This window comes from Lepidochelys olivacea, assembly GCF_965140295.1.
Source record: "Lepidochelys olivacea isolate rLepOli2 genome assembly, chromosome: 9".
In the NCBI taxonomy this organism is placed as follows: Eukaryota; Metazoa; Chordata; order Testudines; family Cheloniidae; genus Lepidochelys; species Lepidochelys olivacea.
The window spans coordinates 48687558-48712078 of record NC_140419.1 but is presented as its reverse complement, the minus strand read 5'-3'; the positions used below and the strand labels follow the sequence as shown (position 1 = coordinate 48712078).

Sequence of the window (24521 nt, the reverse complement as noted above, 5' to 3'; positions counted from 1 at the left end):
TAGTTCCTAAGATGTTCCAAAGATGAAAGCACATCCATGATTCTAAATCTAGATGAGATTGCTCCATGTTATCAACAGATGCTGTATTCCCACTGCAGTGCTCTTTCAGGGTGCCCAAGACTGTGAGTAACTTTGGTGCCCGCCCTGCCTCCAGTGTGAGACTTGATGGTGCTTAACTGGGTGTCAGCTGCCTGACAACAACAGCCTGCTAGCTACCCAAGCAATGTCCTGAGGGCAATGCTAGACCTCACTTTTCTTTGCAGGTTAGCAGTAGGTGCATCCCACTCCCTGAGCTCCTTTGAAGCATTCCCCTGTGATATCCAGCCCATCAGTGCCTACTCACAGAAATACCAAGTTTGCTATTCACAAGGGGACAGTGTACACACCAGCTTGTTTGATTTACTGACAATAGTTCCCATATAACATCACAGCACTGAGATAGATTTACAGGGAAAACAAACACAAGTTTGTCACAAAAGGCTAAGATTTATGAGATCGTAAGGATACTGGAAGCAGAAGGATGACATATAAAACAAAATCAATATATGCTTTCTAGAGACTAAACTTTAACATGCTAACCATCTGTCCAAAAGCAGTCTCATCTTGACTAATGATGAACCAAAGAAGGGTAATGTAATTAATGCAAATCATCTGCGCTTATGGGAAACAGATCCTGTCAAAGTAACTTGATTTTTTTTTGATGAGTTTACATGTTTGGTTGATAAAGATAACAGCATTGATGTAATATACTTAGCTTTCTGCAAGGCATTTGACTAGGTACAGCATGACATTTGGATTAATGAACATGTTACACATTAAAATGATTATAAACTGACTAACTGATAGGTCTCAACATTTAATTACAAATGGGGAATTGTCATCAAGAAGGTATGTTTTCAGTGGGATCCCACAAGGATTGGTCCTTGGCACTACACTATTTAACATTTTAAATCAATGAACTGGAGGAAAATATCATTCACTGATAAAGTTTACAGATGAGACAGAAATTGGGGGAGCGGTAAATAATGAAGAAGACAGGTCACTGACAGAGTTTGATCCGGATTTTAACAGCTAAATGTAAATGTATAGTAGAACCTCAGAGTTATGAACATGTCGGGAATGGAGGTTGTTCGTAACTCTGCAATGTTCATAACTCTGAACAAAATGTTATGGTTATTCTTTCAAAAGTTTACAGCTGAACATTGACTTAATATAGCACTGAAGCTTTACTATTCAGAAGAAAAATGCTGCTTTTAACCATCTTACTTTAAATCAAACTAGTGCAAGAACAGTTTCATTTCCTTGTCAAGACTTTTTTTTTAAATTTAATCTATTTAATTTTTTTTAGTAGTTTAAGTTTAGTAGTTTACATACTGTATTTGCCCCTTTTGGGGGTGTGTGGGGTGTGTCTCTATTGCTGCCTGATTGTGTGCTTCTGGTTCCAAATGAGGTGTGTGGTTGACTGGTTCAGTTTGTAACTCTGAGGTCTACTGTATATATTTAGGAACCAGGACTATAGGCCATACTTACAGGATGGGGAATGTTATCCTGGGAAGCAGTGACTCAAACAGATTTGGGGATCCTGGTGGATAATAAGCTGAACACGAGTTCCTAGTGTGATGCTGTGACCAAACACCTAATAAGGTCCTGGGATACATAAACAGGGAAATCTTGAGTAGGACTAGAGAGGTTATTTTAACTCTGTATTTGGACTGGTTCAGCCACTGCGGGAATATTGAATACAATTCAGGTGTTCACAAGTCAGGAAGGATATTGATAAATTGGAGAAGCTTCAGAGAAGAGCCATGAGAATGATTAAAGGATTAGAAAATATGCCTTCTAATGACAGACTCAAGGAGCTCAATCTATTTAGTTTAACAAAGAGAAGGTGAAGGGCTGACTTGATTACAGTCTATTTCTACATGAAGAACAAATATTTCACGATGGGCTCTTCAGTCTAGCAGAGAAAGGTATAACACAATCCAATGACTGGAGTTGAAGCTAGAGAAATACAGATGGAAACAAGAAGTATATTTTTAAAGTTGAAAGTAATTAGTCATGAGAACAATTTACCAAGGGTCATGGTGGATTCTTCATCACTAACCATTTTTAAATGAAAACTAGATGTTTATCTAAAAGATCTGCTCTAGGAATTATTTTGGGGAAGTTCTGTGGCCTGTGCTATACACGAGGTCAAACTAGGTGATCACAATGGTCCCTTTGGCCTTAGAATCTATGAATCTCACCCAAAACTTGCTTGCAGAGTTTCCAACTAAGCTGGTTGGGATCCCATTTTCATGATTGTAAATCAAACTGATTACTTTCTCAGGTGCAGGATAAATAGGTGTCTTTTTGCATTCCCTTATATTCCCCAACGTCATTGTCTGTCCCCAGAGTCAAGATGATCTTTGTGGTTTATTCATTGGTGTGCTGACTGCATGGTGACTTCACATCCTTGTGCTGACTTTGTATGCAAATGGGGCTTCCATTATGTTGGCTTACAATGCTTAAATTTACATGTGAACCGGGGCAGACAGGTGAATATATCCTTTGTCTGGCAGAAACCTGTTTGTCAACTCTGCCTTGATTCAGACATTTAGGAACATATTTTATATATTTTTTTCAAACACACACATCCCTTGTACGTACATTTCACAATGCTATTAATGACCTGTGTGATTGTGGCTTTTATTAAAGACCTCATATGACAGTCTTTATGGACAAATACTATGAAAGCAGTGTGCTAGGTGTAGTGAATTTGTCAGGCTTGTTAGGAGTTGCTGTTACAGAATAGTGAACCCTTTGCCAGTTGGCTTTGAGAGGTTCTTAGGGTCACACTTACCTTCACCATGAATGTGAAATCTGTTAAAGCAGGAGAGTAGACTGCTCCACCAGCACAGGGACCCATGATGAGGGAGATCTGTGGGACTACTCCTGAGCACAGAACATTTCTCTGCAAGAGAAAAGAAGCAACCAATTATAATAAAAATCTCCTGATTCTTACATCCCTGCAAAAGCTTCCAATAGACATACATCAAAGGGAAGAAAAAAGCAAGTCATAAGATGTACAAAGATTCCACAAGAATCCCCAATGACAGGCAGGAGAGGAACATATATTTTCTCAAACACACTCAATTTTACAATAAAGAAATGACAAAAGAGAATGCAGACAGCCTTTTTGGATATGAAGAATGGATATAAGAATTTTCTGTGCCATCCTCTCTTTTAATTCTGGCATGCAGGATCCACACACCTGTATTCCGGACAAAGCTCAACCTTTCATTATAGGACCAGCTGTTTTAGTCACTAGCAACCTTCCCCCACTGACAACCTCTCCCTACACCACCACCATACTGGCATCAAGCTCTCCACTACATAAGTCAAAACTTTTTGCCTCTTCAAAAAGCATCAGCAATATTTTCATATTGGCATGGGTCACTAGCTGGGCTCTGCTGAAACACTTTCAGCAGAAACGCTTTGGGTTTCCACATTTCTCATTATTTGAATGAGCACTAAAAGCCTAAAATTGAATTGGCATACGAGGTCTGCACGAGGAAGCCCAGCTCTGAGACACTGTATGAGGCCTTTCAAAAAGCAGGGCTCCTATCCTATAGTATGTCTATTGAAGGGCTGGATGAGTGGGTTATACTGGGTGGGGTATGGTGGCAGTAGACAGTGGAAAGCAATGTATGTATGTGGCTGGCTCAGGATGCAGCTGCAGGTAACAGAAAAAGGAGGAAAAATAAAACAAAAAAAAAGGGACACACTGAATCCTGCCACTCTAAGGCTACGTCTACACTAACCACTATCAGCAGAGTGTAGGATATCTGTGGCTATATGCTGCAGTGAAAAGAAGGCTGCATCCACACTACAGCGTGTCAGTGAAAGAGTCTTGTGGGGGCAGGCAGAAGGGAAAGGCTTTCCCCACTGCCAGAGCCTTTCCGCGGTGCCTCCCCCTTTCCAGAACCTTTCATTGCGGCAAGTCTTTCCCCGTGGTGAGGAAATGCTCCAGCGGAGGGGAGATACCAGAGTCATTCCCGCAGGAGGAGATGGGCTTCAGCAGTGGGGAGTTGGCAGAGCCTTTCCCACCAATGGCAATTCTTATGGTCTTAGAAATAGAGATCTGTACCAACCCTGGACCCAGGGCAATCAGGAATCTCAGCGTATCAGTAGTTTTTGTTGCATTTAAATTCCTGTACTGATTATGGATTTAACACTGATAACGTATTTTTGATGGCAGCATTCATGCCTATCCAGAACAGGACATATCATAAGCTGCTCTTATACTTTTTAATACTCAGATGGGCACTGTGGATTACGATTAGTATTTGCAATCTCATGTTGAATTGTGTTATGATAAACTGTTCTTTCTACAGAATCCCATTGTAAGCTGTAATTTCATCTTGATAATAATTTTATGTTCAATGGTACCTGGTTTGATAGTACACAGCAATTTCATTTTGATAGTGGTGGTACATTCAATGGTTTCATGTTTAACTCATACACCACTGAATATAAAGAGGTACTCTCTCAAGCTGTATTTTTTTGTTTCTCATTTGAACTTGTCAGGTATTTTCAGATGTGGGAAGTACTTGCATCATATTTATTTCAAACCCCTCTTATAGAATTGTAGGACTGCAAGGGACCTCGAGAGGTCATCTAGTCCAGCCCCTTGCACTCATGGCAGGACTAAGTATTATCTAGAACATTTGTGAGAGGTGTTTGTCTAACCTGCCCTTAAAAACCTCCAATGATGGAGATTCCACAACCTCTTTAGGCAATTTATTCCAGTGCTTAACCACCCTGACAGTTAGGAAGTTATTCCTAATGACCAACCTAAACCTTCCTTGCTGCAATTTAAGCCCATTGCTTCTTGTCCTATCCTCAGAGGTTAAGAACAACAATTCTTCTCCCTTCTCCGTGTAACAACCTTTTATGTACTTGAAAACTGTTATCATGTCCCCTCTCAGTCTTCTCTTTTCCAGACTAAACAAATCCAATTTTTCAATCTTCCCTCACAGGTCATGTTTTCTACAACTTTAATCATTTTTGTTGTTCTCCTCTGGACTTTTTCCAATTTGTCCACATCTTTTCTGAAATGTGATGCCCAGAACTGGACACAATACTCCAGCTGAGGTGTAATTAGCACTGACTATAGCAGAAGAATTACTTCTTGTGTCTTTCTTGCAACACTCCTGCTGATACACCCCAGAATGATGTTTACTTTTTTTTTTTTACAACAGTGTTTTCCTTTTGACTCATATTTAGCTTGTGATCCACTATGATACCCAGATCCTTTTCTGCAGTACTTATTCCTATGCAGTCATTTCCCATTTTGTATGTGTGCAGCTGATTGTTCCTTCCAAAGTGGAGCACTTTGCATTTGTCCTTACTGAATTTCATCCTGTTTACTTCAGATCATTTCTCCAGTTTGTCCAGCTCATTTTGAATTTTAATCCTATCCTCCAAAGCACTTGCAACCCCTCCTAGCTTGGTATCGTCTGCAAACTTTATAAGTGTACTCTCTATGCCATTATCTAAATCACTGATGAAGATTTAGATGAACAAAACCGGACCCAGAACTGATCCCTGTGGGATCCCGCTTGATATGCCCTTCCAGCTTGACTGTGAACAACTGATGATACTCTCTGGGAACGGTCTTCCAACCAGTTATGCACCCACCTTATAGTAGCTCCATCTAGGTAGTATTTTCCTAGTTTATTTACGAGAGGGTCATGCGAGACAGTATCAGAAGCCTTACTAAAGTCAAGATATACAATATCTACTGCTTCCCCTCCATCCACAAGGCTTGTTCCCCCTATCAAAGAAAGCTATTAGGTTGGTTTGACATGATTTGTTCTTGACAAATCCATGCTGACTGTTAATCACCACCTTATTATCTTCTAGGCATCTGCAAATTGATTGCTTGATTATATGCTCCATTATCTTTCCGGGTACTGAAGTTAAGCTGACTGTTCTGTAATTTCCCGGGCTGTCCTTATTCCCTTCTTTATAGATTGGCACTATATTTGGCCTTTTCCAGTCCTCTGGAATCTCTCCCTTCTTCCATGACTTTTCAAAGATAATTGCTAACGGCTTAAATATCATCTCAGTCAGCTCCTTGAGTATTCTAGGATGTATTTCATCAGGTCCTGGTGACTTGAAGACACCTAACTTGTCTATGTAATTTTTAACTTGTTCTTTCCCTATTTTAGCCTCTGATCCTACCTCATTTTCACCAGCATTCACTATGTTAAACATCCAATCGCTCAACCTTTCTGGTAAAAAACGAAACAAAAAAATCATTTAGCACTTCTGCCATTTTCACATTTTCTGTTATTGTTTTACCCCTTCATTGAGTAAGGTGCCTATCCTGACCGTGGTCTTCGCTGTGGTTCTAATGTATTGCAGAATGTCTCTTCCTGCATCTCTTTGCTTTTACTGTTTATATAGGCACTTGAAAGAGTGTCTGCTATAAAATGCTCCTTGCCAGGTTTGTATTCAATAACTACGAACAAGAAGAAACTGACTAGATTCCCAGTCAGAGGTGAGGATGTGCACAATGATGATTAAGGAGCGTCATGCACTGCCAAGCTAGGAAAAAGCCTTAACAGCTAGGCTAGCTCCACCTGTAACACACTAGAGAGCAGAGATCCAGGAGTAAGTCTCATTTAAAGAAAGTTCTGCTTTTCTGACCTACATCCCATATACATATACATGGGAATCTAGACCTTAATGTGACTCAGAAGGTATTTTATTATATTTAGTAAATTGTCCCTTCCTCTCCTCTAATTTAAAAATCCATTGTATAATAATAATAATAAATCTTATGTAGTGCTTCATCAGTAGATCTCATCTAATAGGCCACTTACCAAGAAGATATCAGCATAGCCAGCCAAAGACTCTACTCCTTCCTGGATACGGGCTCCTCCAGAGTCATTCAACCCAATTACAGGAGCCCCAACCATGACAGCCTGATCCATGATCTGGAGATAAACAGACAAACTGCTGATTAGACAAGATGAACAATCACTACCAGCCCAGCTCAAGCTGAAAATCACCAGAGGTAAATTAAACTTACTAATGTGCATTTGCCCCACTAAAACCGCCAACAAAATAAAATCACTACATATTCCACACAAAAATCATACAGTTACAAAGGGAACCACCCAAAAGTCAGGGAACGCCACAATTAAAGTCACTTGTGTAACCTTAACTCTGCCCTTTGGTGTATGGATTATCATAGTCTTCAATTACATGATCAGTTACAACCTTTAGTCTCATTCTGTATGCAAGTTAAATGGTTCACATGCAGTGAGTCAGTGTTCAGTGAGGGTCCCCTGCCTCACAGTGAATCATCCAACCCGTGCTGAATGCAAGAACTCCCTGCCTTATCTTCTATGTACACACTGCTTTGCAGTGTTCACTGCCCAGCCTATGCAATGAATATGGCACGATCATGTAATTAGACCCCATGTGGTAAACAAACAAAAGGGAGAAGCGGATAATAAATTTAAAGTATATTAGGAACTGACCAGGAAAATAAATATTGTACAAAAATAGACGATGGTAAGGGCTGAATAAGGGCAGTGATATATTCTTCTGGGCCAGTTGATCTCCAAAGCAGCAACAGCAACTTTCAACTTGCCAACAACATATAGCAGAGTCCAAGCCATTCTCAGATCGGGTTATTCAAGGCAGTAGCACAACATATTGCCAGAGAGGCATTGGCAACTTGCTCTTTTCTCCTCTAAAATGTTTACCTTGCAGATCTTTTGGGCATGAGCACCGGACAAACTCCCTCCAAATACAGTAAAATCCTGGAAGAAAAACACATTTTAAAATTGCACATAGAAACAGTTCAATTGTCAAATGAAATTATATTCTTGCGTTAGTTTTTTCAAGATAATGTTGGGGTCATACATTTGAGACCTGATTCTCTCTCTCAGTTACACTGGTATAAATCAATAGGAACTACAGTAGAGTTACTCTGGCATATAACTAATGGAGGATCAGAATCTGACCTTGCATTCTGAGATTCATGCAGCCTAGGCTTTCCAGTGGTATCCTCATTGTAGAAAACAATTCTCAAATCAACCTGAAAACTTGCCTTACCCTGATGTGAAAGGTTGTTACTGAACAGTAAACTCATCCCACTGTATTTCCACCTGTGTTTCCCCTCCCATTCTATTTTATTTTGCTTTCCCATCTCCATTCCTCACCACCTTGATTATTAATCCGCCTCTTTGCTTTTCCTCAAAAATACAACTTTTCTCACATCAGGCATCTATTTTATGTGTATTATACCATTAAACTTTACATTAAAAATAATTAATGAACGTACTGTGTCCCCCCTGCTTTTATTTTCTCTCCCATTCAACAAGAGTATCTTTTCCTCTTTTACTACCGTCTGTATTACAGTAGCACTTCGAGGCCCCAGCTGTGATCAGGACCCTATTGCACTAGGAAACAGCAAGATGTAAACACACATAGCAAGATATGGCCCCTGCCCCAAAGAGCTTACAACCTAAATAAGACAAATCAGACGAAGTGGGAAAGGGAAAACAGAGGCACAGAGGGAAGTGACTTGCCCAAGGTCGCACAGCAATGACTGTTCTGGCTAAGGTAATTATCGCAGGGTGACTGAGCCCCATTAATGGAGAGGGTCTCAGTCCTCTTGTGACTGAACAGATGCACCCTGGCTGGTCCTGTTTAGGAGGGATAGCACCTGGGAACAGGAGCTATATAAGGAGGCTTGGGAGCAAGAAAAAAGGAGAGAGCGACCAGAAGCAGGGAAGCATGGAGAGCATGAGATGGAGACTCTCGAGCCAGAAGTGTGTCGGGGAGCTGGGAAACAATGCAGAAAGGACATGAGTCTTTTATTAAGCCCAGGGCAGGCAGCCACTGGTTGTGTTATTGCTTCATTTGAATCTTTGACCACCATTAGAGCACGATGGGGATAAGCCAAGGATTGTTCGGTTTAAAGGAAGATTGGGGACTATAAAAGAGTTGAGAGTGAAAAAGGCTGCTGAGACAGAGCTGTCTGAGATACAAGATGGGAATTCACTGCTAATGTCTTTGAGACATGTATAATAATGTAGAACAACTACCCCATGACAAAGGTGTTCTGAGCCCAAGAGTGAGTTGGAGAAGTACGGGGAGGGACTGAGGCTGGGAGCCTGCAGGGTAACATCCTCTCACGAGGGGATAACCAAGAAAGGCCTGGCTTGTTACAGTGATAGTTTATCTTCACTGTCAAATATAGACATGAATTAAGGTTTAGTCAATGCTTTTATGACTCGATTAAGACTTCTTGTGATAACTGGGCCTACAAATTTACCCTAACTGTGAGATTAGCTGTGAAAAGTGAGTGTAAATTCATGAGATGTCACAATCACCTATCACAACAAATGTTGACTGGAAAAGGTGCAAAAGTGAGACAGAAAGACTGCATTAATCCAAACAAAAAAGGCCTCCTAATATAACTCAAGGACTGTGTTGACACCATGAATGGTAAACAAGAAAAGTGTGGAACCAAAAATTAATGAGCCAAAATGGGTGTTGAAAACTAGGTTGAATAGGTAGACAAAAAAATGAGGGTATGGGATATTTTGCCCCTTTTTGGGTTTTTTAAAGAAAGAGGCTTTGGGGAGAAAACTGGCTACTGGAGTGAGTTTCACCATTATGGCTGCCACCATTTATTGGGACTCTGGACATTTTTTGTCCCAAGTTTGAAAAGTGTCTGACCAGAGCAAAGGAACCTAAATGACCTTGCCACCTCCACCAGCTCCAGTTGAATCACAAACACTACCTGGGATGTGCGACTGTTTCCCTATCCCATGTGTTCTTTTCTCCCGCCCACCTTATTTTTTCTTCTTTCCTAGCCCTCTCCTTCGTCCTTCTGTCTAGTAAGAGTCTAATAAGACTATAGTTTGCAACACTGCTGTAAGCCTGTGACCTGGAAGAGGCAACTAAAAACTATGTCCTAACAAGTCCGATGCTGGTTCAAGTTTGCCATAAGAACCTGTGCTGTGCCTGTGTTTTTTCATCAGTAAGATTGCAACTCAGAGTCAACTCCAGAGACAGAACTGAAATTTTCTATCTTTACTATTTTTTCTCTCTTTTGTGCATTTGCCTTGTTTTGTCTTCTTAGGACACTAAATGGTTTTAAAAAACCCAAACTTTAAAACAATTGTTAAAAGGACATTTAATGGTGTATTTGCCATGGTTCTAAGCAGGCTGAGGTCTCTTTATACCAAACCCTGAACTTTATTTGACACACTTTAATGCTGGACAGTGAGTGGCTTATGTTAGCACCTTTGTGTCTTTGGGCCCCTTTATTCCATCTAAATTAATACAACATTTTTGCTGTCCTTGGGTAAGCCTAAAAGAGTAAATACATGCTGAGAAGAGGGCATCTTGGCAAACAAGCAAAGGTTTCAAAGTTTGAAGGCTTATTTTAAACAAGTTTAACACATTGAAGTATTTTAAAACAAAGTAAACTGTTAATGTTTTTTACTTTAAAAAAAAGGGTTAATTGTTTTAAAGTTCAGGTTTTTAAACAATATTTTAAACAAATGCTTTGTTTTGTTTTTTTCTTTTACTTTAAGGTTTGTAGTTCCTGTAATTAGTAATAATTTAGAAGGTTTAATAAAAAGATATTTTTAAGGGGGAAAAAGTGGCAATAATGAAGTGTTTTAAATATTAAAGATTAAGTTGCTAAAGCAGACCTTTACGAAAACAACTCCATGGGTAATCCTCCTTCTCCCCATTGTTAACAAAACACCATCTGCATTAACTGTAAATTAAATTTCAAACCACCACAACCAAGGACTATTGCAGCACCAAACCGTTTTGTGATTGTTTTGTGGTTTAGCAATTTGCTATATTTTTTTCCTGTTTTGTTTTTTATGTCAATAACTGTAGCGGTTTTGTGCATGTAACACAGCACAGTGCTAGTGTTGCAAGTTATATCTCCATAATGGGCTGAAGTTCTACAATGGCCATGTTGTCCTCACAAATATTGGTGGCGAAACAGGTGGGCAAGGTCTGTTACAGACTAAAAAGCTGGTGAATTTTTACCTCCTTTGGGTGTTGCAAATAGTTCATGAATGCAAAAATGGTTCTAAAGAAAACCATTTTGTTGCTTCTTTTTAAGGAAGGCAACACACTTAGGTAAAAATGTCATCAGGGCTAAAAATGTTCTCCAAGTAATCTATTTTAACCATTAGGTGTATAAAATTTTCAGTTTGTGTAAATGTACAGGTTTAACTATGTAAGCAGTGCAAAACAAAACCGTGGGGAGGTGGTTCCATCTTTACCTATCCTGGATGTACAGCCAAGGAAGTAATTAAGAACTGGGTTGTTCTGAAACATCTTACAAACATATAACAGGAGCAGTTTTAAGTTTTGTATTAGTGACGAACAAAGTGAGCTGTAAACTCTTAAGTTCCATTGACATTTAAAAGTCTTAACTGTACTTATTGTAATATTTAATCAAGTAAAATTTCTAAATCCCAGTTCTGGAATAAGAAATTTGCAAATGGTAAAATATAACTAAGTACCTTTTTCTTTTCCTTTTTTCTACATGCTTAAAACTAAATCAGGATTTTGTTTTTTTTAATTGTAATTTCATGAACAAATGTCTGATCCTAGGCAAAACTGGTTCATAAAAGAGAGGGATTATCTTGTGATACATAATTCACCCTAATTGCAAGCTCAACTCTGAAAAGTGAGTGTAAATTCATAAAATGTCACAATAACCTATCACAACAAATACTGATGGGAAAAAGGTGCAAAAGTGAGACAGAAAGACTTGCATTATTCCAAATAAAAAGGCCTACTGATAAATTCAAGGACTGTGTTAAGATCATGGTTGGTAAACAAAAAAAGTGTGGAACCAACAAAATCAATGAGCCAAAATGGGTCTGTACACCTGTGATAAGAGAGGGGTAAAAGAAAGCTCGATGCTGGTACAAGTTTGCCAGGTCTCAGAGTGGCTTATAAGACCATGTGCTGTGCCTATGTTTTGCAGCAGTAAGCTGCAAACAAGAGTCAACTCACTCCAGAGACCAAAGTTGCAATTTTCTATCTTTGCTTCTCTTTTCTCTCCCTCATGTGTGCTTGTCTTGTCTTCTTAGGAAATGAGATTGGACTTTAACAGCAGCAGCAACTTCAGCCCATTTCAACTAACTTCTTCTCTTGGCCCAAAAAGGACAGTTATTACCATTTTAAATAGCATTTAAGACACTGTCAAAAAGGGGGTTTCTTCTTTCTAAATACTCTCCAGCTAAAGGGAAAGGGAAAAGGGAATGCTACTAAAATAAAAGCCTTATTTAATATTTCATATTTCAAATGCTTAAACTGTTTACAGGTCAAAAGGATTTTAATAGTGTGTTTACATTGATACAAAGAAGGCTGAGGTCTCTGCATACCAAACCCTGAACTTTGTTTATCATTGTTTAATGTTGGGCAGTAACTGGGTTATGTTAACACCTTTGACTCTTTGGGTCCCATTATTCCATCTAAATTACAACAGATTCCACTAAGACAAGATGCTGCCTATGAGGTTTCTTTAGGACTGCCTTGAAGAATCTCAAGATATAAGGGTGTACCATGAAGTTTGAGAAGGAAACAGCACTAAGAACTGCTGCCTAAACGATGAGAAAAAAAATCAAAATACCGCCTCAGAGGCGAAAAGCTGGTATTTTATACCTCAATAAAAAAAATATTTTCAAGGAAAAATCCAAATATTCCATCTACTGTAGTCCCTTCAACAAATTTTGTTGTTCTAACTGGAAAAGCAATCAAGTTTGCCTGATGATCCTCAATCCCAAATTCCGGCTATTCTGGCTTCTGTAACAAACACAAGGCCTGAGCCTGCAATCAGATTTGAGCAGGCAGACTGCAGTGATTCATAGTGCCCCACTGATTTTGCCAGGGCTCCATGCAGGTTTAGCGGTCCATCCACACAGATCCCATTGCAGGATCAGTGTCAAATCCTGTACGTGCCACCAGCCCACGATGCACTGCTCAATCATTTGATCATGAATTAATGCCTTGATTACTGAAACTCCCAACTCAAGTCATTTCATAACTTCAGTCTGTTAAAGTATTACCATCAAGCCTTCTTACCTATTGGTAATAACAAGTCCCCCATCCTGAAAGATTCCCATTAGCTCCCTGTCCTCTACAAACATCAGTCTCCTCATCTTCTAGGCCAAATTCTCACCACCCATGTTCCTGATCACATCTCTCACAAAATGAGTTTATCATCAACACTGCAAGCCTCTCCTTACCTAACTGCCCCCTCACCCATTGCTACACATTGTTAAAACATTCCTATTACCCTGCTGCCCCGTATTGTAAAATGTTGTGCATTATCACACTGTTATGTTGGAACAATATTAACTCAATGGACAATTTACATAATTTAGATATGCTAAAAGACAAACAATTTAGACAAAATCTACAAAAGATTAGCAAGTTTGAAAGGTCAAGCTCACAACATGTAACTGATGCAAAGCAAAAGAATACCTGACTGAAGACATAAGCCAGTCTCCCATTAATCCGGCCCTGGCCAGTTACCACACTGTCTCCAGGATACTGCATGAAAGAGCAAAGAACACATAGGTCAGAACAGTAATAAGGGTCATTAAAAAATTATGTCAACGTCTTCTGAATTCACAGACAAAATATTTGTTAGCCTGGGAATGGGGCTGTCTCTTCCTCTGTGTTTGTGCTGGGCACTAACATCCCCCCATCCGGATAAGGACATTTGGAATACTACTATAATATAAATAAAACTTAATAGGGAAAAAATGTTGAGAACTTTGTAGCTTTATTTAAATTTCAGAAAAGTTAAGGTGTTAAGGTGACACCACCCCACCCCCCAATAAACATCAGAACATAAGGAAACATAGTTATGGGCACACTGTGACCCTAGGAGCCCATCAATGTCAACTGGCTGAGGGACCACCATACTGTAACCTATATCAGACCTGATGCACTCATTTCCCCCAACACACTGTTGTCATAACATGTATCTAAAAGGTGACATGTAAGGTACCATATGTAAACTGGCCACATCCTGAAAATCACTGTGTGATGCATGTACAGGTTGTATTCAAAAGATGATATATGTGTACTGGAAATATTTTCTTAAATAGGTTTGGGAAGTAGTGTATACGTCATACGCTTACTCTAGACAAAGGAATGGGATTCACCTGTCTGTCTGTCTGGATTGCTGGCAGAGGACAATGAAAGCACATTTACATATATGTTTAAAAAGCTATCAAGCTTTTTTCCCTTGCTTGGCGTTACTTAAATCTTTGTTCTTCACTAATAAACAACTTCTTCTATTACAAAATCATCTCAGCATTGTGTATTGAAGTCAAGGTTACCCTAACAGGCTGGCGTGTGCTCTGTCTCTTTGGAGGCGGCAAACCTAATCATTTCTGAAATTCTGCAGGAAGATGTGTTGGCAGCACTTGGGAACTGGGGCTCTCAGATAGTTATCTGCAAGGCAAGGTTTAGATTGGCTGAGTCTTGAAGAGTTTGCTAGCAACAGAGACAGGCTGGTGTGGCAGGGAGCTGAGACACAGTTTAGCAGCAGCAGCAAAGCATTCACTTGTTGAGGCAGAAGGGTTACACGATGGCTCACAGTTCTGGGTGCCTTAAGCTGGATGTCACATACACAAACCACCTTAACTTTGTCCAGGACCCATTTCACCGTGTACATAAGTGAGGGAGACATTTTGATGATGGACAGCAGACTGTGGGTTTGCAGATTTTAAATCCACTTATTTGCACAGTCTGTCTGTGGAATAAAGGAACTACAGAGTATGGCCTTTAGGCATTACTGCAATACATTTAATAAACACTAACTAATGGTTATTACATAAATACCACATACTCCCTTTGGTCTCTTGCATAAACCTTCCACTGACATTGGTAATCTGCTGTGGACCGAGGGGAATACCCAGTCATAAATTCATACCCAAGACCATAATTAAGTATACGCCACAGTTTGACACCGTTGCTTTAATACCAGGGTGGCCTGACCTAAATCAAAGGGATATAAATCACCAATTGTAATCACGCTTTAAATCAGCAAATCTTGATCTAAATACTGTAATAGATTTCAGTCTTGGTTTGCATTTTTTAAGTTATTCTCCTACAGAGAAGTTGATTCTCTGCACCCACAGAAGAGGCTACTGCTGTGAAAAGCTGGTTTAGCACTTCAACAAACTCCAGTTCAGGGTGCTAAGTTGGTGGCTTCCACCAGGGCTAGCTGTTTGACTTTCTTTAAAACACTTGTAGCAAACATTAATTTTTGTAATTTATGTCATGTACACCACAACATACACTATTTCACATATCTGCCAAGTACCCATATTGAATTGGACACTTTCCATTTTGTCATATTTTCATTCACCAACCACTCGCCACAGTAATTACCAGGGTCTACATGCACATTTCATAGATTTTAAGGCCACAAGGGACATTATGACCTGACCTGCAAAACAGACCACAGATTTCACCTAGTAATTTCTGCATCAACCGCAATATAAACACAAAAATGTGTTTGCCTATGTTTCTGTTTCTAATGTGACCTATTGCCAAGGCTCTAACCACTAGGTTTCAGAGCTGCTATATATGAAGTTGAGACAACATTCAAGAGGTTATTTGAGCAAACAGGTATCCTTAAAAAAAAAAAAAAAAGTAAAATCAACCCAAGTGAAGCGAACAGAAAGGAGCATAACTATAGCAGGTAAAATGGAAATTAGGAATGTAAAGAGGGAATCTGAAAAGCAACCAAATACATAAAGACAAATACCAAGAAACTCTTTGCAATGTCTACCAGAAGCAGGAAGCCTGTTTGAGAATAGGTGGGTTGGCTAGAGCAGTGGTTCTCAACCAGGGGTACGTGTACCCATGAGGGTACGCACAGGTCTTCCAGGGGGTAAATCAACTCATCTAGATATTTGCATAGTTTTACAGCAGGCTACATAAAAAGTATTAGTGAAGTCAGTACAAACTAAAATTTCATACGACATGTTTATACTGTTTTACATACTATAAACTGAAATGCAAGTGCAATATTTATATTCCAATCAATTTATTTTATAATTATATGGTAAAAATGAGAAAGTAAGCCATTTTTCAGTAAGAGTGTGCTGTGACACTTTTGCATTTTTATGTCTGATTTTGTAAGTTTTTAAATGAGGTGAAACTTGGAGTATGCAAGACAAATCAGGCTCCTGAAAGGAGTACAGTAGACTGGAAAGATTGAGAGCCACGGGGCTACAGCACAGAATCCTAAGAACCACAGAACTGTAGGACTGAAAGGGAACTTGGTAGGTCATCTACTCCAGTCCCGTACACTGAGGCAGGACTATGTATTACCTAGAACACCCCTGAGAGGTGTTTGTCTGACCTGTTCTTAACACCTCCAATGACAGAGATTCCACAATCTCCCTAGGTAATTTGTTCCAGTGCTTATCTACCTTTACATTTAGGAAGTTTTCATAATGTCTAACCTAAATCTCCCTTGCTGCAATTGAAGCCCTTTAATTCTTGTCCTGTCCTCACTAGATAAGGAGAACAATTTATCACCATAAGGATTAAAAGGTCAAGAGAGAGACTGAACAGAAATACCTTATTCTGATCAGACTCCATCCCAAAGTCTGCACATCTGTGTTCCACGAACATGTCATACTCAACAAAACTGCCAGGGTCCAGCAACAGAAGAATTCGCTCCCTTGCTGTCAGCTTTCCCTGAAATGCAGCAAACGACATTTAACAGAATCATCATTTGGTTAAACATCCTGGAAAGGCACAACTTAATACAATTAAAAGAAAACACGTGGGGATTAATATTTATCAAAGAGTCCAGAAGCATCCCCATATTTGTTTCACTAAGCAGGTGCTTGACCCCTTCCCCACAATATTTAAAATAAGGAAAGAAATCACGGTATCAGTTAAGGCAAACACAATGCAAAACAAACTGGAAACAGAAAACAGCTGAAAAGGGAATCCCATTGTCACGAGAAGGAACATCAGGACAGAGGTGGTGGGTGGTCCTTGAGAGGTCCTGTTAAAAAGCTGTGTGATATGATGACTGTTTTTGTTTACTCTGAGCAGTTTATTTTGATGTTAGGATTATTTTTCTAATGGCAGAAAGCACATGGAAGTAATCCTTTCACAACTAACCCAATTCAAACCATGTATCACAATAACAATGTTGGACACTGGAACAAACAAAAGAGGAAAACAAAAAGACAAAGAGAAAGAATTAGATAGCTCATCTCTGGATTTCAGACAGACCTTTGCTCTTTATCCCTCGCCTCTTTTTGGCATTAGTATATTCAAGGCTTTTGACAGGCTGGTACAGTCCAATAAGCTGTTCAGGTGTACTGAGGTCCATTGCTCAGTAACAATGCCAGGTAGTTATCAATTATTGTGAAGCTCTTTTTCCCCCCCCAATCAAAGGAAACAGTATATAGCTGCTGTTTATAGGGTCCCTGGGTTGGACAAGGAATAGTGGGTGGGCCTGGGTTGCCCAACTGGCCACTGGGAAAATGGCCTAAGCGCTGAGAAGAGGACAAAGCTTTTTCAGAAGCCTGAGGGAAGGGTGGGATTTAAAGGACCCAGAGACCGGGCTGAAGACCCTGGTGGCGGATAACAGTTTGAACTCTGCGCTACCCTGGAAGGAGTTCATTCATTATGACTGTGTGACTTGGCTGGAGGGCTGAACCACTAGAGATGTGCCTAGCAAAGCTGAGAACCTGCAGGGGCCACCAGGAGCAGGGAAAGACCTGCACTACCAGATGCAGAGGCAGGAGGCACTCAAGAGGTGTTCCCTATTACAAGGAGCCTAAAGTTAAGTCTCGTACTTTTGTAACTTTGCTTCTAAACAAGTGACTGATTGTTTTTTTTTAAATCAAAAGTGCTAAGCACCCAGCAGCTGCAGATTTTTGAAAACATTGGCCCCAGAGTATTAGCATAAAGGAACTACATGGGCTTGTCTACACTTACAGTGATGCTGTAGCGCTTAGTGAAGATGCTACCTATGACAACAGGAGAGCTTCTCCCATTTGTGTAGGTACACCACCTCCCCAGGAGGCGGTATCTATGTCGATGGGAGAAGCCAGCCAATTGTCTGTCTACCTGGGAGTTAGGTAAGCATAACTGCGTCACTCAGGGATGTGGATTTTCCACACCCCAGAGTCATGCAGTTCTAGTGAGATAAGTTTGTAGTGTAGACAGAGCCGTCCCTTGGGTAGGGTGAATCGGGGCGACTGCTCTGGGCCCTATGGGCTGGTGCAGTAGGCCCTGGAAGAGATGAATCCATCACTTCCGCCCCAGGCCCCGGATCCCCCTAGGGACAGCCCTGAGTGTAGACCAGGGCTATCACCTTTGATTTCTTAAATTGATACATGAAAAAAGAAAAATCATGTGAACATTCAAAATAGTATTTCATGTTGTTGACTCTTTAATCTACTGGTCTAGAGTGTTCTTTCCCAGAGATAAGCAAAGCAAGTGGGTTTCTCAGTTTTGGTGTCAGGGTAAAGGGATAACATGGAGGTGTGAGGGGTTGGATCACAGAAACCCCTTGGGAGCTGCCACCTGATGTGCCAAGACTACTTCTGCTCCTGATTTCCTGCCCTGTCAGCTTAGGACTTCAGTGCCCTGCCTAGTTTGAGCCAGACCCATTAGCCTGCTGCAACCCCAGACCCAGGTCTGAACCCTGTCCCCTAACAGCTGTAGGCTTAACTGAAAGCAGCTTTCAGAAGTGTTCCTCTCCTTGACACTCAGATGCCCAACTCCCAATGGGGTCCAAACCCTAAATAAATCCATTTTAACCTGTATAAATTGTTCACCCTCTATAACACTGATAGAGAGATATGCACAGCTGTTTGCCCCACCAAGTATTAATACATACTCTGAGTTATTTAATAAGTAAAAAGTGATTTTATTAATTACAGAAAGTAGGATTTAAGTATAACAGACAGATCCAAGGATCCAAGTAGTAACAGACAGAAGTGAATTATCAAGCAAAATAAAATAAAACCCATAAGTCTATGTCTAATAAAACTGAATGCAGACAAAACCATGCATCCAATGAAGTGAGCTATAGCTCACGAAAGCTCATGCTCAAATAAATTTGTTCGTCTCTAAGGTGCCACAAGTCCTCCTTTTCTTTTTGCGGATACAGACAAACAAGGCTGCTACTCTGAAACCTGTCAGTTCCAGTAAGTTTCCTTTTACAGACTAATCTCCTTCTAATCTGGGTCCAGCAATCACTCACACCCCCTTTAGTGACAGTCCTTTGTTCCAGTTTCTTTCAGGTATCCTTGTGGGGTGGAGAGGCTATCTCCTTAGCCAGCTGAAGACAAAATGGAGGGGTCTCCCACGGGCTTAAACAGACTTTCTCTTGTGGGTGGAGACCCCCTCCTCTTGTTTATATTGTATTTTTTATTTCAAATTTCTTAGAAATAATAAAGCTGTCATACAACTTTATACAATTCTTTGTCTGCCAGAGAGTTTTTAGTGCTTGCCAGACACCTGGCAACACTTCAGTTCTGTCAGTTTGTTGATGTTTGGCCTCAGTGACTGAGCAGTTGAAACTTTCAGGAGTGCAGCAAAGTGTGCATCAGATAGTTGTGTTCGGTATTTTGACTTGTTTATATTCATTGTGGAAAAAAGTGACATTGCCTCCATGGCTGACGCTGCCCAGCAACTAATGATGCTGACTCCATGGCTGACTCTGCCCGGCAACTAGTGATGGTATCTCTGTCCCTCTCTCGCAGGCAATGGGAGCTGTGGGGGGGAGGCGCCTGCAGCAGACATTGCCAGCAGTGTGGCTGCGTGCGTCTCTCCTCTGCAGGCTGTAGTGGGGAGGTTCTCGGGCTGCAGATGGCCTGTGGACCGGGACTTTGAGACCCCTGAGCTAGATCCTCGGAGGAGGAAAATCAGAGGATTTACCAAAGCAAAGTTTGGGACAAGATTTGTGCCAATCAGTACTGTCCAAGTAAAAAGAAAAGGAGGACTTGTGGCACCTTAGAGACTAACAAATTTATCTGAGCATAAGCTTTTGTGAGCTACAGCTCACTTCATCGGATGCATACAGTGGGGAGATTTATATGCACAGAGAACATGAAACAATGGGTGTTCAGTGTGACCTGAATTAGCCTCCTGGAAAGTTAAATAGACTAGTTCCAAGAATGTAGGTTTTTCTCAGGTCTGCGAGCAAGTCCAGCTGACTAACTGGATGAGGGGAGGATAATCCTTATGATTTGTTCTGATTAGATAAAAATACAGACTTAGCATGCAAGAATCCATCTCTGAAATCAAGCAGCAACTGTCTGTGAGCAAAAAGGAGTACGCATAGGGCTTCTACGGGTAGGATTCCCTGACACGCTTCCAGTTCCACAGTGGGTGCCTATTATTAACATTTTATCCCTTGTTGGGCCTGAAGCCCCTCCCCCCACAACCACATCAACTCAACAGTACACAAGATAGAGGGGACAAACCAGTGTACGGGAATTACCAAGATATTGCCCTCTTCTCCATTGCCGGGAAGATCCTTGCCCACATCCTTTTGAACTGTCTCCTTCCTCTTGCCAAAGACGTCCTTCAGGAATCCCAATGTGGTTTCAGACTGTCATGGGGCACCACCATGGTTTTTTTGCACAACAGATCCAAGAGAAGTGTAGAGAACGACACCAGCCATTCTTTATGGCATTTATTGATGATTCAATCAATCGTGAAGCATTATCAAAGGTGCTGACTAGATTCAGTAGTTCATTGAAGTTCATTCATGTTCTCAGGCTACTCTATGATGGGATGAGTATTGCATGGATGGCCTGCTTTTCAATTTGCGATGTCTTCATTCTCAAACTAAAGTCACCAGGACTATTATTACTGTCCTTCAGTATGGGGACGACTGTGCTGTCCTCGCACACACTAAGGCTGACTTGCAACCCACCTAGACCTCTTCTCAGGCACCTATCATAGCCTGGGACTTTCCCTCAATACTCGGAAGACTAAGGTGCTCCACCAGCCTGCCCCAGCACAAGTTGCCCCCGTTCTCCTACAAACTGTCATTAGTGGTGAACCCCCAACGTTGAGCCCAGATAGCCAATCTTGATGTGGAGATTGAACATAGGATCTGTTGTGCCAGCATATCTTTGGAACATTGCTCCGTTATGTCTTTATTGACAGAGATCTGCGGATGGAAACTAAGATCCTGGTCTACAATGCAGTAATCATCCCCCACTCTTCTTTATGGGTGCAAGACATGGGTGACATACCGAAGCCATCTTAAGCATCTGGAATGGTACCAACAGTGCTACCTTAGGAGGCTTCTCAGTATCAGATGGGAAGACCATCGCACCAATGCCAGTGTTCTCTCTGCACTAACATCACCAGTGCTGAGGCGAAGAGTATGAAACATCAACTTCACTGGGCTGGTCATTGTGTGCAGATGGCTGATACTTGTCTTCTGAAGCACAACCTCTTTTCTCAACTTATCCATGATAAGAGAACCCATGGTGGGGACAGAGGAAATGCTGCAAGAACACCCTGTAAGTATATCTGAAGAAAGGAGGCAGTGATCATGAATTGGGAAGAGCTGACTGGCAACACACTGCAGTGGTACTGCATCACACATCAACCCTCATCCGGTTTTGAAGACAATCGCCTTGCTCAAGAGGCTGAGAAACAGCAGAGGAGGAAGGAAAAGCTATAGCATCCTAGCCAGCAGTTGTGCTCTTTCAAAGCAATCACTTGTCACATATGTGGAAAAACCTATAAAGCATGAATTGGACTCCTCAGCCATCTTAAGTCTCATTAATGACTTTTCACCCTGGCAGATATCATCCTTGTATTGAGAAATAGCCCATGAGAACACAAGATAGACAAGGGGATCTGGTTAGGGTTGTCAGTAATACAAATGTAGCTCTGCACCCAGTAAAGGACTGACCAGAAATTACAGCTGAACTGAAGCAGGAATGGGTAAATTCTGAAAACGGTGCCAAACTAAGGAGTTTGGTAAAATAGGTACATGGTAAAAAATAAAACAATAAATGTCTACGCAACTTAAAATCAAACAAAGGTAAAATGGAATGCTTGACAGTAGAAGACGACCGAGACACAATGAACAATATTGAAATATGGCAGAATGAGAAACAAAATAATCAATGGGATTCCATCATTCCTGGCTATAAATTACACTGGAAAGGCATATTAGGTTATATGGATGAAAAATAGCACTAAAGATTGTACAGAGTTTAATGAGATCAGATCTCCGATTTCTCGGAGCAGAGAGGAACATATAGTATAATCTGTACAAGAAAAGGTGTGTGCACTTCAAGACATTTATGACCATTCTGATGGCCTGCCTCATGAACAAGGTTTGGCCTCTCTTCAATGATGTGGCTAAAACTAAAAAATTCAGTCATCCAAGTCTGTGGCTCCCAGTATCCATAGATCAGATCAGATTAGATGCTCCAATGAGGCAACCCAGTGTTAAGTATCCTTGGGCACGAGTACATCCAAGAAAGTGGTTTTCTGCATGCTGCTCATGGGGCCTGAGACATTCCTGGAGAAAGGGAACCATGTCTGAGAAGACTCATCAACTGTGAAGTCTCAACTTAGGTTCTGTGTTCCCTTCAAGGAATAACAGATTTCAGGAGAGGACTGGGCAGTACAGGACAAACATTTCTGTGGGAAGATCTGGGACTGGTGATGTATTGGGGTCACCCTGCAACATAATCAAGGCTGGTAAGAGCCAGAGTGTGGCTAGCCGGCTGCAGCACACATACATAGACATAGCTGAGAGTGATTTCCATGATGGAGGTTGTTTGTTAGCAGTCCAGGTTGAAGGCTACAAGCAGCAACACATTGTAAAGGGCACTCCAGGTTACAGTCCAGGGGTGAAACAGCTACTCATTAGTCTGGATTGTGCCCTGGTATGTCATAGTGGCTGGTACCCAGAAACACAGGTCCACCAGGGTAACTCATCAAAGACCTCCATCAGCAGAATATGTACAGTGAAACCTGTTATGAACAACTATTGATTGTATCAACAAAAATAACGTTCCTGATAGAAACAATCTGTTAAGGTCAAACAAAATTGTGCTGGCAACTTTAGAGTTACTTAAGAACAGGGCTGCCTGTGGAATGTGCTCCTTAATGCAGATCTGACTATTTGTGTCCTTCACATTGCATGCATTGACCTCTGCAGTCTTATGTTTGGAGAGAGTGCTGCTACAATTCTTTAATAAAAACGTGGGTTGGGGACATAATGGCAGGGAGTCCATTGATAACTAGCGCCTCTTCTTGAGAGCAAGTGGAGACTCGTCCCCCCATAGCCCATCCTGCTAGGAGAGAGACAATCACCCAGACCCCATTGGCAGGGATAGGGGTGCCAGCCCCATGGGGACACTGCCAAGCTGAGGATAGAGGGTTCAGGTCATATAGGGGCAGGTCACTGGTCCCAGAGAAGGTCAGGGCTGGGTGCCTGGTGGGTGATGGAATCAGTGCAGGGAGGGGTCACAGCCATCAGGAGGTGGCTGCAGGGGTCAGTGTCTGTTCTGGGGGGAAGGGGATGTCAGTGTCAGGGAGAGGTGGTGGGGAGTAGGGTCAGGAGACTGGGAAGGAATTGGGGGCGAATCAGTCTCAGGGGCTGGTGGTGTCAGGGGCTGGTGGGAGGGGAAGCAGTCTCAGGGGTGGGCCAGTGTCAGGGGCCAGATCGGGGGAGGAAAGGGTTGGGATCAGGGGAAGACGCGGGATATAAGAGTGGGGTTGTTCTCAGGGTCTGGAAGGGGAGGCTAGAATCAGGGGCTGGAGAAGAAGGCTGCTGTCAGGTGCTAGGGGGTATTGTCAGGGACCAGGGTCAGGTGCTGGGGGAGGAAGGGAGTGTGGAAGAGGGACAGGATCGGGGTCAGGCATGGGTGGGGGCGATGCTGGCAGAGGGGCTGGGTTCAGGGCCAGGGGGTATCATCAGGGATCAGGGTGACCAAATGTCCCAATTTTATAGGGACAGTCACGATATTCAAGGCTTTGTCTTATATAGGCCCCTATTATCCCCCATACCTGTCCCGATTTATAAACTTCCTGTGTGGTCACCCTATCGGGGATCAGGTAAGGACCGGGGTGGGGAGGAGCGGGTGTCCGGGCCAGGGGTACCGGCGGGGATCAGGGAGAGGCGCCGGGGGGGGACGGGACGACACGCCTGTGTCGGGGGAGGCCAGGCCGGCCGAAGTGCTCACCCGTTTGTGCTGCGCATCGATGCGGGCCTGGCCGCCCCCCAGCAGCGCGGCGCGACGCTTCTCGGCGATGCGCTCGGGCACGGAGCTGGGGGCGCCGGCCGAGCGGGGCCGGACCAGCCGCGTCCCGGAGAGCGGCAGGAGCCGCCGCAGGAGCCGTAGCGCGGCCATAGCCGGGAGAGCAGCACGGCGCGTGCGCAGGGGCCTGTGGGCGGCCGGGCGTCTGACAGGCCGCGCGGCCCCGCC

General features: G+C 42.0%; 1 protein-coding gene across 1 annotated transcript in view; it reads right to left on the bottom strand.

Moving 5' to 3' along the window:
• The window catches only part of PCCB (propionyl-CoA carboxylase subunit beta), a 52015-nt gene extending 27542 nt beyond the window's left edge, over window positions 1–24473 (bottom strand). Inside the window, exons 1-6 of the mRNA XM_084640228.1 lie at window positions 24279–24473; window positions 16660–16779; window positions 13537–13605; window positions 7764–7820; window positions 6873–6986; window positions 2843–2953 (exon numbers count right to left, since the gene is read on the bottom strand). Coding sequence (XP_084496354.1) covers window positions 2843–2953; window positions 6873–6986; window positions 7764–7820; window positions 13537–13605; window positions 16660–16779; window positions 24279–24446 — 639 coding nt within the window. The 5' untranslated portion in view covers window positions 24447–24473. The remainder of the gene's footprint in view (window positions 1–2842; window positions 2954–6872; window positions 6987–7763; window positions 7821–13536; window positions 13606–16659; window positions 16780–24278) is intronic.
• Window positions 24474–24521: the final 48 nt, after the last annotated feature.